At 36.6% G+C, this 14,748-nt stretch overlaps 2 protein-coding genes across 2 annotated transcripts; both read right to left on the bottom strand.

Annotated features, from left to right (window-relative positions):
- Positions 1-618: 618 nt before the first annotated feature.
- On the bottom strand, positions 619-5,646 carry LOC148844854 (zinc finger AN1 and C2H2 domain-containing stress-associated protein 16-like). The gene is made up of 2 exons (XM_088953054.1): positions 5,253-5,646; positions 619-1,662 (listed from the first exon to the last, which is right to left on the bottom strand). Exons 1-2 carry the CDS (start codon positions 5,349-5,351, stop codon positions 949-951), a joined length of 813 nt encoding a protein of 270 aa, XP_088809180.1. The 5' UTR covers positions 5,352-5,646; the 3' UTR covers positions 619-948.
- Positions 5,647-7,066: 1,420 nt separating this feature from the next.
- On the bottom strand, positions 7,067-13,417 carry NRPB11 (DNA-directed RNA polymerase, RBP11-like protein). Its single transcript, XM_088953053.1, has 5 exons — positions 13,260-13,417; positions 13,072-13,161; positions 12,833-12,911; positions 12,592-12,687; positions 7,067-7,321 (listed from the first exon to the last, which is right to left on the bottom strand). Exons 1-5 carry the CDS (start codon positions 13,310-13,312, stop codon positions 7,289-7,291), a joined length of 351 nt encoding a protein of 116 aa, XP_088809179.1. The 5' UTR covers positions 13,313-13,417; the 3' UTR covers positions 7,067-7,288.
- Positions 13,418-14,748: the final 1,331 nt, after the last annotated feature.

Here is a 14,748-nt window from a genome sequence, read left to right as displayed (position 1 = left end):
AAAGAACGGCACGGGAAAAACTCTATGAAGTTGTAACATGGCATCAATGAGATGGTAAATCAAGGGGGTTTTCGGTTGATGTGGCGGTTGTTTTTGTTTTGAAAAACAAAACCACACACACATATTGGCAAACACCTCCTAATGCTACAGGATATGGTGTGGAGTAGTTTTTGTGTTCTTATGAACAACTATACAGTATAATAGACCATGCCAAAATATATTCTATACAATAGGCCTTTTTTTTTGTTCCATCAGTACATCAGTTGCATGAAGGATTGCCATGTATGAGGTCCACTAAGAGAAAAAGGGCAGCTCAGTGCACGAGGCTGGTCCAGGGAGGGACAAATGTATAAAGACTTACCCATGAAGATACACAAATAAGCTGTTTCCAAGACTTTAACCCTGGTCACCCAGGTTGCAATGGAGAAACCCAACCATTGTTCCAAGGTCCACCCTCTCCACTATGGGAAATAGGAAGGATCAAAAGCTATGTATGGTAAGAAAGACAAGAACTTTAAATCATACATAGCAGAGCCAATGTTTAATTGCCCAAGTGATTGTTATATCAAGAATTTCAAATCATGAACAATCAGAGCCTTAGACCTAAAAAGCTATGTATGGTAAGAAAGACAAGAACTTTGCAGCTTTCTTAAATTCAAATATTGACAAACCAACATCACAGGTTGCTGGATCTCACCATTTAATACACAGGACCAGAGAAGCATCCATTTCATCTGAAGGCAGGACTTCAGCAAATTCTGTGACTTGAAGGTTATAGGAGATGTTCCCATGTTTCCTTGAAAAAATTGAAGAGAGCAGGTACAATCATTCCATGTTAAATGTATTATACAAATCGAACCAATTGCGGGCAATTTGATACATTATCTATCATGCTTTAGAAGTCCCACCATGGTCTCTCTCAACATGCTCTACCAGGGATACTGGATCTCAGAATCCTCTACTACATTTGGGGCAGGCATCAATTCTCACCTTCTTAACACCAGCTCGATCACCTGCTTTTTCATGAACTTTTTCAACATGCTCTACCAAAGCAATCACATAATTGAACCTTGCCTGACACTTTGGACACTCTTCCACCAGTCCATTGCTGTCACTGTTGCTTGGTCCAATCCCGTCCTTTGCCATCTGCAATGCTTGGCTAGTTGCAAGACTCAACTTGGCCATACCAGCTTCAGCTGAGGCTCGGACAGTTGAAGCCACATTGACAAAGCTTGTAGCCCAATTTAGTGATGATGCAGATGCATTGCGTATAGATCGGGAATCTTCTCCCAGACTTCTCGTCAAGAGGCCTATAAATGGGAGGCCTGCATCAGGTTTTTTAGGTCCTGGGCACTTGTGATCAGGTCCAAAGCGGTGCTTCAAGCAATGCTCGATGTTGCAATCCCTGCACCTGATCGTGTTCGAGAACGTCAGAGATTCTCTGCAACGAGGGACAGGGCATCTTTTTTTCTTTGTTGTTCTCTCAAAGTTTGATGGGTCACAGTCAGTGTTCACGTGTGACTCCCAAGTAATGTTCGGATCTTCGTCAAGAACCAGGTGGACTCCTTTAGCACAGAGGGGACAGATGACAACTTTGACATCCTGTCTATTGGCATTTTGACAGTGGTGCTTAACATAATTTCTATGCTCTAAACAGAATACCTGTGAGAAATATGGCAAAAGTCATGACCACAACCTAAAACCAATTAGTTTTGTTCATAACAAAATATTCTACAAAGGAAAAGGCTAACATAATATCAAGGTGGGAAGCTAATCTAAAATAAAGGTGACCAAGAAGAAACTTCAAGAAAGCAAAAGCAACAGTCATGTAAACACATCACTTATAAAAGTCATTATAGAATGGGTAAATAGTGGTTTAACGCCTAAATTGCTCTAGTGTCGAAGGAACAATGCTCCAAGTTATTAAGAATAGCACAACAAACTTTCTATGGATCATATTATTGTTGATGGTCAAGAAAGGTGTTTTCTGAGGATATTATGGTCAAAAGGTGAAACATTCACATTTCTCAAAAAACAGGCGAAACATTCACATCAAAAACAAAACATTGACAATATCATTATAGAGATAGTAAATTGGATAATGATTTTAAGGCTAAAGCGTCATTCAGGCAAGTTTCTAGGTCAAGATCTCAGGATGTGTAAGGCCAAACAATTGTACCATGTCTAAGAGGATGAAGCACCAACGATCTATGAGTTTCTGAAAGTTGAACAAGAATGACTGCTATGGGAGCTTGAAGGTGAAGTCAGTGGAGAAACCACCCAAGGGAAAAAGGTCTGAAAGTCTGAGAGGTTTAAAGTCTCCCAAGAGTCCCTGAGAAGGAGGTTGTGTTCCCTATTTAGAGGGAAAAGTGGCCATGAACCTTGGACAAAGTTCTAGAATAATCTTTCTGGGCAAAATTCCCAAGTTAGTTATGCCAACTTGGCATGGGTGGTTACGGAAAGAACGTGGGTGAGGGGACCAGGTACTGACCTGTGCAGTTTTCCCCGCCTCTTACACAATCTTGCCAAGTGTCACCATTGGAAATTATTGAGATCATTGCACTTGTCGTGTATATAGTGTCAGGATCCTGCAGGCTTCACAAGTCTCGGGAACATCTACTCGCGAGATTTACATGCACAGGACTGGAATTCACAATATGTTTTGGCAATTTCATGGAAATTGAGATGTCTATAGTCTTACACTATGATCTCTACAAACTACAATTCTCTTGCAAGATAATGGGATTTAGAGACCAACATTTTCAAATTTGAAACATACACTGAACCAGTGGGACTAGCACTTCACATTTCAATGTAAAGTCAGTATATCAATATGAAAATTAGAAAAAAAAAAAGGAAATTTTAAAAATAAACAATAACAATAACAAATTCAATAAATGTCACGAAACAATAAATAAAATGCTATTTCGCTATTAAATCATTAAAAAATATGTTAATCCAACAATTTGGTTAGAACAGCTCAAGCAAACCACATCAGTCTGTTGACAGTTTAGGTTTTTATTAAAAAAAAAAATCTCTTAGGCGACCACTAGTCAAACAAATCTAATATCTTCTTGATTTGGTGTGATCTTCAAAACAATGGTGGAGACCTATTTGTATATGGTTAGTGCTTGATTATGACACTGAACACCAAAGCATCTATTAGGCAAGAGACCTGTTCAAGAGCCTGAAATGGAAAAGAAGAACAGCTGTGCTATTGCATATTATCAAGATAAAGAATAGCTGTGCTATTATAAATCAATGACACCACATTGAATAACATAACTAGAATATGGCTGGTAATAAAATGGTACTTGATATAAGAATCTTTTTCCCACAAAGTCTTCATTACATAGAACATTATTGACTAAAAATGGATTTTTAGACCAGCCAAGGTTCATTTAATTCAAGACTACCTTGGTCATAGTATAGAAGTCTCATGCAGTGTAGAAAGTGTCTCCTACCAATGCTAGGGACACAATGCACTATGTCCGGGACTAGAGGGGAACTCACTATTTGGAAAAAGCAACCCCTTGTTAACACCCAAGAGCTATCCATGTGCGAGGGAAAGAAACAGCCATCTGTGTATCATGAAATTATCCCTTACAGTTAAATCTAAGACCATAAATGGGGCTAAAGGTATTTCTTAAAGCTAAAATTAAAAGACAGGACAGATAGATTTGCTATTTTCTTGTTCTTCTCTTTGTTATGAGCTAATATACTCCTCAAAGGCAGAATCAAGTCATCTGGGATTATGTTTTCATACTTTTCCTTGAAAAAAAAAAGAGTAGAAGGAAATACATTCAGAGGTTGGTGGGGTGGGGGGAGCTATTATGGTTCCTTATGGATTGTGGCTGGCTCACTATTACTACTAACTGGAATTCTGACTAAAGATTCGCAGATAAAATACCAACAAAGACATCAACAAAATAAAAGGGGATATAATTCTCCATTTCTTGTATCAAACACACATACAAATATAACTATCCAATTTAGTATGCTAATATCTTGTTTTTTAGTTTTTTAAGTAACTATCATTCTTTAATATTTATATACCATACCAAATTTAATGAAATTTTTAAGAGCTGAAAATTTTGTATAGTATAATGAGTTAAGATAAATCAGTTGTATCTTTCAAATCTTTTACCATTTATGTATTTTATATTTTCTTACTGTAAAATAAACTTTAGAGCTGTCCATGCAGTATCGATTGTCATATGGGATACAAATTAGGTTACAGGAACCCAGGTATATTAGATTTTTTTACTGCCTTAGTCTTTGAAGTTGGCATTGATTACTACGGTAATGAGGAATGTCAAAACAGTAAAACCACAAGTTCCTGTTCAGGAATCAAAACAATCCAGTAAAACTATTATGAGTCTATGAGTAATTGAAATTGCAAATACAATTGCAGTTTGAAGATATAGATTTAGCGGCAAAGCATCATGCCTTTATTTTTCACGAATGCTTTGGCATATCTTAGAGAGCTTCTAAATGAATGAGAAGTTCAACTATAATTGAAGAAACGTTTATTAGTCAAAAGATATAAGCAGATTGCAACAATGATGGTTTTCAAATGCAGGAGGTATGGGAAAGCAGTAAAAATCCCAAAAAGAAAAAACATCAGATTCAAAACCTCAGCCAAGAATGCAACATTTTAATGTTTTATGCAAAGTAACTAGAATGAGTCTCGCATCACATCTTACAGTATGGAGGTGAGAATCTAGAAGAGATGATCATGGTAAGGGAATTCCACGTAGAACTATCGCAGAGCTTAGAGGACTAAGGCTCCAGAGTAAGGAAGAACTGCTACTCCTAATTAATTCACAGAAAAACAAAAACAAAAAGGTTTTCATGGCTTCAAATGAGAGTTGAGGCTCGATTGTAATGTGCTCCCCAATTTGTAAAATTCCATTATACGAGTCTGTTTGCACCTAATGTTGATTGAAGTGAGCAATTCCAGATACTAGATATTTGTATTATCTTAAGTTCCGAATAATCAAGAATGAAATGAAGCATTTTGAAAAGATCCGACACAGAACTCCCTCAGCAATTACAAACCAAAAGTTGGCATAACTCAAGTAAATTTCGCTGCAAAACTAATCCATCAGGAAATCAAGAGATCCATGCGATTAACCAAGAAATCGGAGTCCCCAACATATTCATCTAATCACCCTTTAACAATATATCCAACGGCAATAGCGCGGGAAAACAACGGACACCAAAGACCGAGACAAGAGAAAGGGTGGAACCTGTTTGCAACGATCGCAGGTGAACGGCAAGAAATCAATTTGCCTACAATCGTCGACGCTGCAATGCTTGCCGAGATCGGGAAACTCCGGAGTTCCCATAAAATCGAAAGAACACGAGAGAGAGATTATTCAGAATCACGGAGTAAATCCAAATCTCCGGTTTTTCTTCCGGGGTTTGAACCAGAGATTTGGATAATCAATGTCTGATAACTTTCGATTTCCGCGTTCAGAAACCGCGGGAATCGAAAGCACCAGCACTGTTTGGGTTCTTCTTCTTCCACTCCCAGAATTCATCTGATTCCAAACTATTCAAATATAATACAACGAAGGCAGTTTTCTGTTACATTTGAAGGTTTGGATTTGAACCAAACGTGTTGACATCCCGTTCATTGACTTAAGAAGGTTAAATGCTGCGCTGGACAAGCGAAACCACAAATTAATCGAGTCATAGGCAACGTTTTAAAATCGGACTATCCAAGTGAAGTGGAAATTTGTCTATTCGGGTTCAATTGGTTTTAACTTTTAACTTCCCAGGGGCCAGGGCCATGTTTGTTTCTAACGTTGTATTTTGAGTCATGATTTCAATTTCTTTTCTTCATGGTCTCGATTATGAATTTATGATACAACATATACAATATTAAATCCATTTTCAGTTCATTTTATTAATAATATTGTAGGCGGTTTGGTAGCTGAAAAACTTAAAACCAATGCAAATTATTTGGATGAATCGCAGTTGATTGGTATAACATTTTGATCTTTTAGTGTAATTTATCAACGCTTATAGTTATAGATATACAATTTCAACCCAGACCTGATTCAAATCCATAAATCCAACTGATACTATTCAATTTGTATTCAAAAGTAAATGAATCAAGTTTGGATCTCGCCATCTCGGTGCATCCGAAACTGGTTCAAATTTAGGTTGAGCCCATTTTACATTTTTACCATTGATTTCATATCACAACGCCAAAGTTTAGAGTTCAACCATGGTGCATTTATATTGGCTGAAAATTAAACTCAGATCAGAACCAATCAGGTTAAACTTTGGTTACTTTTCATTGGTTCAAGTCTCACTGTGATGATATTTTATAGAAGGATTCACCCATAATACAGGAAAATTTTGTAAACAAATGAATCGGTTCTCATCAGGTGGTATTTATCAAAACTCACCCGGACGGAGAGGTGGTTTTTATTTTTATTTTTTTTAATATTAGGAAGTAATACAACACGAGAAGAAGCAAAACTCAAAAGCAGGAAAAAAAAAATCAGCTAAAACTAGCGAGTGAAGCATCATTGAAGCTCTTGTCGTTCCATGCATCCTACCATTGTGTCCTTGATTCACTAAATAGTCTGCAACCCTGTTCCCTTCCCTGTGCATGTGCTTGTAGGTAAATCTTGTTCTCTTCCTCAGATATTCTCTTTACATTCCTCGAAAATTGACCGAGTACATCAAGCGTTAGCTTGGAGTCTCCCTCGATAATTATTTTATCACCATCAACTTCTCTGCTTAGCCTATGCGCTTCAAGAGCTGCACGTGCCTCTGCAACCGAGATGGTTGAACTGCCCTTCCGGCAGCATAGATTTTATAAGAAGAATCTCTTTTGACGATGACAGACGAAAAACGGATTGAGGAAAGAATCAATTGACAGCTTTCAGGTTTCAACAAGTCGGTGGCATTTCTTTCTAAGGGGAATTGCATATAAACTTTTGTGTTCGCATCAGATAAGATGTTCATTGGTGGGATATATGTTTTGGTCCCAAAGGTCTCTCCAACATGGATCAATTTGAATAAACGGTAGTCCACAAACTACATCTGCAAGTAAATTGCCATTATATTTCAAGGTCTATCCAACTTACAAATGGATTTTACTTGGCAACAAAATTCCATCGCACACCATAACAACGTAGAATAAGGTCTACCAAACAAGAGAATTGTCATTAACAGCAAGCAAAATATGCTTGGGATCTCAAGTTCCCTCTTTCAATCATGGTCAAGTTTCTCCATTCAACAAAATAATGTTGCTCAGCCGTACTGCCTAGTATTCCCTCGAAATTCTCATCATCTCTTCCTGCATATTAGAAGCCATAGAATGTGAGGAATACGCGAAGATTCAAAGATGACATAAGCTGCAAAACATTTCAGGTTGTAATTCAGATAGAAGATAACAAGTTAACATGTATTTATAAGGATGCACAATTATGTACCAGAATGTAAATCCATACAGACCCACTCCTCACCTAGAAAAAGAGGGGGGGGAGGACAATGAAGGATAAAATTTCTAGATGAGGCACTTTAACTCCTGATATATTTAAAGCCATCGGCTGTAAAGTTAACCTCTCTTGAACCTAATCTGAATTGTAGTGGAAGAAAAGTCGCCCTAACATCAAGTGATGATCAACACTCCATGGATTCTTGCTAACTCCTTCAATCCGACCAACTGCATTAGCAGTCTCCAAATTATGCTATCATCAATCCCATGCTATAGCGAAAAAAGCATCTTACTCATCAACAATATATTCTGAAGTACAAACCCCACAGCTTGCCTACACATATTGACAATTTACTAGCTTAAACGTTATATTCTCTCTTTTTCTTTCCGTGCAGTCTCATTGAATTTTCTCAACGAAACCTATTATCATCATTCATCAACAGTCCACAAAAGCAACTATCAATTTTGTGACCTCCTTGGTTTGATTATCCATAACATGGGAGAGATTGATTAATCATCAAAAAATAAAACATGGGAGAGATTGAGGAGGATATTGTTCATAGAATCAGAATGAAATGGGTAATATGGATGGCTATATTTGGAGTCCTATGTGATGAGAAAATATTACCTGTGCCAAAAGGAAAATTTTATAGAACAGTTATAAGACCAGCAATGATGGGGTGTTGGGCAGTCAAGAAACATGTTTAAAAATAAGTGTAGCACAGTAGCAGAGATGCAAACATTGAAATGGACAAGTGGGAAAACAAAAACAATAAAGGATTGAATCAGAAATGAATGTATCAGTGAGAATAAGTGATCTTTTGCAAGTTGAAAAATCTAGAAGAGCTAGGGACAGGACAATAAGGACATAGGTTGAAGTAGTGAGAAATTATTTGAGCACCCAATAACCCTGGTTTTTTTTTTCTTCTTTTTGATAGATAAGTGCCCATAACAAAATACTTGTCAAAAAAAAAAAAAAAAAGATAAGTTCCCATAACAATGGATGTAACACTGAACAGAGTGGAGAGGAAAAACAAGATTCATATAACCAACCCCATATAGTTGGGACTTGGGACAAGGCTCAGTCAATTTGAACTATATTATTAGGAACTAGGAAGGCAAAGTGTACTTTGGCCTCTATAGAAAGTGAATCGCAGAACCACATAATATAATATAAGATAGCCTACCAAGAAACTGGCATAAAAAGGCCATTACTATTTGCCCAAAAAAGGCTATCCCATGTTGGGATCTTGGGAAGGGCGGACTGGATACAGTCCTAACCTTTGGCTTTTTCTGGCACAAAATAGCCACTCTCAAGCTCTAATCCGTGCTCTCACGCTTGAGAGCCCAAGATTTTACCATTACAGCAAGTAATAGCCCCTACGAAGAAACTGGCATCATGGTGAGAAATATAATTCCTGATTATAAAGCTCACTAATATCAAGAACACCATCACCAACTAGGTTCATCTACTTTACATCTATCTCTTTTCATTGGTAATTTTAACTTTATCAATATAATGGAAATAATGTTATGTACAAATGATGAAGTGAGTACCTTAGGCCCGTTGGCTTCATTGCCAAGTTCTGACATGCCCTGCCATTTCTTGCTAGAAACAAAACTTGATTCTAACCAAAAATAGGATGGAAGGAAACAGTCTAGAAGAAATGAAATAGAAAAGTGTATGTGCATGCCATTAGGAAGAATGGGACTCAGAAACTCAATATCACAGACGTATGGAATTTTAAAGCCAATACATCAATTTCAATCTCAAGGAAAAGGGCAATCTCTTAGTCAAGTTGCTTCCTTCCCTGGCTCTGAGTTTTGCCTCAGCAAGATTAATGATGTATTAAATAGGTGTCAGATCTGAGTGTGCTTGACATGATCTAAGTTGAGGTTCACACCAACCTGCGGTCCATATTCAACCCTTATACAAAATATGGATTGATTATGAATATCCGTCCTTTAGATCTCTTGGCTCTAAAGCAAAGCTCATCTGAGTATCTGACAACACCTATAGATAGGATCATGGTTGGCTCTTTGTCTCATACAATTAAAAGACATGCTTGTGATAAAAAGAATCATTGTGGCCTAGGCATTTGATATTGGTCTTATAGGTGACTAAGTGACTTAGAAATTTTATATGATAAAACAATTCTGCACAATAAATTATTGGCATCAAGAAGGTCATATATAGACTTGGATAGAGCTACAGTTGGGATGTTGTGTCCTTGGATGGAGTTATTACAGTCAATAGAGCCTGGAATGGCATAAACTCTGATAGATTGATCCATGTTGATCAATGAACAATATGGTTGGTTGTGCATCTTATCATGAATGATCACAGAAGACTTACTGAGACCATCTTATTTAAGTTGAGGTAGATATTTGTCACTTCTGTGGCCCAAATTTTATTTCAAACACTAAAAAAGGCATCAGAGAGGCAGAGCGGAGGCAATGATTGGAGTAAGAAAAGAAACCTGTATTGTTTTCCGATTCTTGATATGTTAATGGGGTATAAAAGACACAAGGGAAGGTTAAGATGAACGAGAAACAAAGGCATTTTCAGTAAAGAGAATTGAGCTGATATACCATCAACAGCCAAGTATTCTCTCTCTCTCTAGTTTCTTTCTTATTCCTTCAAGTACACCATCAACAGCCAAAATTTTCTGATCAAGAAAAATCATTCAACATTCACAAAAGGACAGAATTGAGCTGGTCCTACATAAGCTTCACAGGCAACATCTTGCGCGGCAAGTAGATATTCCCTCACCAGCCCAAACTCTTCTCCAGGTAAATAGGTAATCCTTCTCCCAAATACCCCTCTGTGGTTCAAACTTGAGATAAGGAAGCAGGCCCCTAATCACCAAATGTTACATGCCAAACAAATTCACCAAAATCCCTAGGACTTTTGGAATGCATCAAGCAAAGCCTTTTGACCTTTAGGACTTTTAAGACTTTCCTAGATCCTTCCATATATCAAGATATGAAGGACTTATTTCTGGCCAGCTAGTTTTAGAAGCTTCTTTCATCAATAACAAAAAAAAAATACAAAAAAAAACTGCTTCGTTACAGAAGACATGGAGACCTCCAATTATAAAACTAAATACTGTACAAAGATTAAAAAAAAAAAAGCACAATATCATTCATTAATGGCCCAAATGTCCCTAATTCCTATTAATATCAACCCCATTAATAAACCAAGGAATTGGAGTCCAACCACTGAGAGGCAAGAACTTTGCTTACATAATGAACACCTTGCTTGCTTAGCTTCCTAGATCAGTTAATTCAACCACAAAAGTCCTAGCAAGAAAAGTATCTTGATTAACAATCAAAAAGAGTATCTCAAGGAGCAGATTGCTTCAAGCCCCTTTTTTCTTGGTCAATTGTGCAACTTGTACTTTTATACTCAAGTTTCTTTCTTTTTGCACCTTTGTGTTTCCCTTGATCCCCTTTTGGTTGGGACCAAGAGGTCACTTTACTCTTTAACCTTCCTTCCAAATAAAAACTCAGTAATCAAAATATGTGGACTATAATGGCATTTTACAGGAATCTGGAGCCAAAAATAAAAAGATCATTACTCAATGTTGGTCCTTGTTATTCTATCAGGAGAGGTAGGTTGGATACAAAATTACAAACCTAATCTTTGACCTTTTTTAATAAAATGGTCACTTTCACACTTGTCAGCCCAAGAGTTTACTATTACACCAAGCAATGGCCCCTTGAAGTAAAAAACCAATGCTAGTTACAATACATGCATTCTGGGTTTTTATATTAGAACATAAAAGAAGGTTTACTTTTAACAAAGAATTAGAAAAAATGTCTTTGCCCCCAAAAGAGAAACTTTTTACATAAATCAGAAAAGCCGTCAAGGTACTTTTCCACAATTCCACTACCAAGAAAACAAGCACATTCCTTTATCAAAACAATACTTAATTTATTAATTCCAGTTTTGATAGAAATTTATTATTTCCTTATTTCTTTTAGAAGAAAACTCCACATTACACACATTGAATAATGATGAACATGGAGATGGTTGGCATAAATTTTCTTTGGCATGATTTGCAGCTATTTTATGTCCCAATCCCCCCATAATGCAAATAATCTATGCTCTTGTAAAAATGCTGTTGATCCAAAAAAAAAACTGCAATAATCATCAAAATAGTAGCAATAACATAATAATGATGATGATGGTGATGATCTTTTTAACATTAAAAGGTTCCTTTTTTCCACTAACAAAGAAAGATGGAGAAATCATGTAAGATGCATTAAGGAAGTACTCCTTTTGGACAGTTCGGTAGAGAGGAATGAAAGAATCTTCAATGGGAGGGAATAGTGGATTTCCTGTTGAAAATTACTAACTTTCACCTTTGTAGAACCTAGTAATTTCTCTAAGAATTACACAAAAGACTATGTTGTATACAACAAAATACAAAAGTAATGTTTTATGGGGTTGAGAAAGCCAAAGAACTGGGAATTGGTAGTTTGGTTATTGAAGGTGATCCAAAGATAGTTGTGAGATGGTTAGAAAAAGGTGAGGGGTGAGTTGGCAGTTTAGGAATTGTGCGCGTTAAATGGATGTCAAAACTCAAAAGATGTGAACTTGCAAGTACATTGGGTTAGAAGATTTGCTAACAGTTTGGCAGATGGTTTAGCTAAGCAAGGGGTTCAAATACAGCATATGTACTGGGCACAATTATAATAAAGGTTGCGTGGCTTGCCTTGTATCAGGCTCGCTAGTTTCTCACAACTTGTTGTTGTATCCATATCTTTTAATTATTAATGAATATTCTTTCTGTGGTTACTGGTCAAAAAAACTACAGAAGTAATGTTAGTAATCCCCACTATTCCAGCAATTATTCCTCCCAAGTGATTTAACTAAACCAAGCATACCCAATATATTAAATGGTAACTTGCACCAAACACCTGCAGCCATGAAGAAAAAAATTGTTTTTTATTGAGAATATAACTTATTGATACAAAAGGGAAAGAGGAGAATTAGAAAGACCAGACTGAAAAAAGCAATAAAAGATGAAAGAATAAACATTTTGAACTCGGATCTTTTTCTCCACATGCTTAACGAATAATCTAGTAGTTGATAATTAAAACAAAATGCAGTATCGTCAAACCTCGAACGCATTCTTCAAGTGGTTGAGCTCCCTGTCTAGGTCATTTATAGCCTGATTGTATGCCTGCATTGGTGATGATTGGCTTGTTGTGTGTATCTGCACAATAAACCATACAATTATCCAAAGCATTACAAACCAATTATGTACTAAATTTATTAAATTTTGTTAAAATAAAGAACATGAATGGCAGAACGTTTAGAGATATTATAACCAAATAAAATATGAGTGAGAAAATACTAACCCTAACTATTATCTTGTACTGAAGCGGGTGTGGAAGTTTGTAACCTGCAAACAAAACATTTGGGTCCCTGTGCAGTTGCCTATATAACCAAAATAATCCATCAAGTAAGGAAGCAATCAAATTATATAAACTATACAAATAGACTAGATCAACGTAGCCGCAAACAATCACAGAACCATCAAAACAAGTGTTAGCATCAGAAAACATAAATGGAACGAGTGATTAATTAGTAGGGGTACATGCGGAGGATGTTGCCTATGGTGTGCTCTTCTCTCTCAAGTGTAAAAGAAGCAGCGTTGATAATTTTGGTGTCTCTTTCGTAGGATACCCTGTCGTTCAGAGTCGAAACGCGGAAAAATATTTAAAAATATATATATACAACAGATAGAGAGAATATAAAAGAAAGGAAGAGCCATGTATATTGTACTTTTTGGTGCCTTCTGGTACGACGAACCGCTCGTAACGATCAGGGGCGTTCATGGTGCTTTGCCCTTCTGTGTACTCTGTCTTTCTTCCTCTCCAACAATTCGACCTGCCTCATAGCCCTTTGCTGTAAGAACTGCTATAAATATACGACAACAAATTAACAATAAAAAAAGTAAATTGCATATAAGTACCCTGTACCTTGAATATTTTCATTTTAGGGGCTCAACTAATGTCCCACTTTATATCTATTTTTTTAAGAAATATACATTTAAATCCAATTACCGTTAAACTAATGTTACATTGGAGAATAAATTATAAAAATGGCCATATTTTGATTCCCTTTTGTGAGTTCAGATCTGCGCCCCACAAGGGCGCGTCCCACAACCTCCCACAGTATATCCCTCGGACACAAATCATCAATGATTAATTAAATGCACCTTGGTGTATTTATTGGAGATTGGCTTCGGTCAGGACAAGCCCATGCTTACATTGTCCCAACGATCACTTCCAATCTTGCATCGAGAATATCTCCATATAAAATAAAACACATGAGTAGGGAGATATTCTCAATGCAAGGTTGTAAAGGCTACTCAAACGGAGCATTGCCAGAAGCCAAGCTCTATTTATTGAGCTTAGTTTGAAATGAGCACAAATATATAATATCTATCAAAAAACAAATACAAATATATACAATATAAATACATACAAAGTAATAAATACACACAATTTGTACGTGTGTGTAGAAATTCAAGTACTAAAATGATACATTTGAAAGTTGGGGATCTTAAGATTACCCTTAAAAGTAAGGTTGTAATTTGGGTTGGGTTAGCCCAAACCTAACCCTAACCCAACCTGAATCGGGTTGGGTCGGGTTGATGCTCGGGTTAGGATTATGGTTGAAATTTATGAACCTGACTTTAATTTGGGTTGGGTTAGGGTTGACTCCTTGGGCAACTCGACCCAACCCGAACCCGACTCTATAGTATATATCATATATAAATATATATTATATATATGATCATACATTGATTTGTTTAGATACATGATAGTTGTATAGCCACTACCACATACTATCATTTATTTCATTGAAGATAATCAATTCACTTAATCCTAATTGGAAATACTAAAACCTTGATAACATATTTTATGTTTTTTTAATATTTTATTCTTTATCTCCTCTCTGTTGTTTGTCACCCATAGCTTACTACCCATAAAAGATCTATTATAATTTATAAGTCATCGTAATGAAAATTGAGTTAAAATCTAAGATTAAGAAGTTCTACAAGATTTTAACGGATGGGAAGAAGGCTAGGTTAGACCCAACCTAAGCCCAGCCCAATCCGAAGTTGACTTTGGGTTAGGTTGGGTTGGGTTAGGGTTGAAGGAATTTAGTTAGAATTAGGGTTAGGGTTGGGTAGGTCAGGTTGAAGGTGGGAGGTCAGGTTGAAGGTCGGGTTGGGTTAGGGTTAGGGTTGGGGGTTTAGAACTTA

This window comes from Nelumbo lutea, chromosome 7 (assembly GCF_056320005.1).
Source record: "Nelumbo lutea isolate HS-2025 chromosome 7, American lotus-T2T, whole genome shotgun sequence".
Taxonomy (NCBI): Eukaryota; Viridiplantae; Streptophyta; class Magnoliopsida; order Proteales; family Nelumbonaceae; genus Nelumbo; species Nelumbo lutea.
Note: the sequence above shows the minus strand (reverse complement) of the source record. Positions and strands in the feature narration are given on the sequence as shown.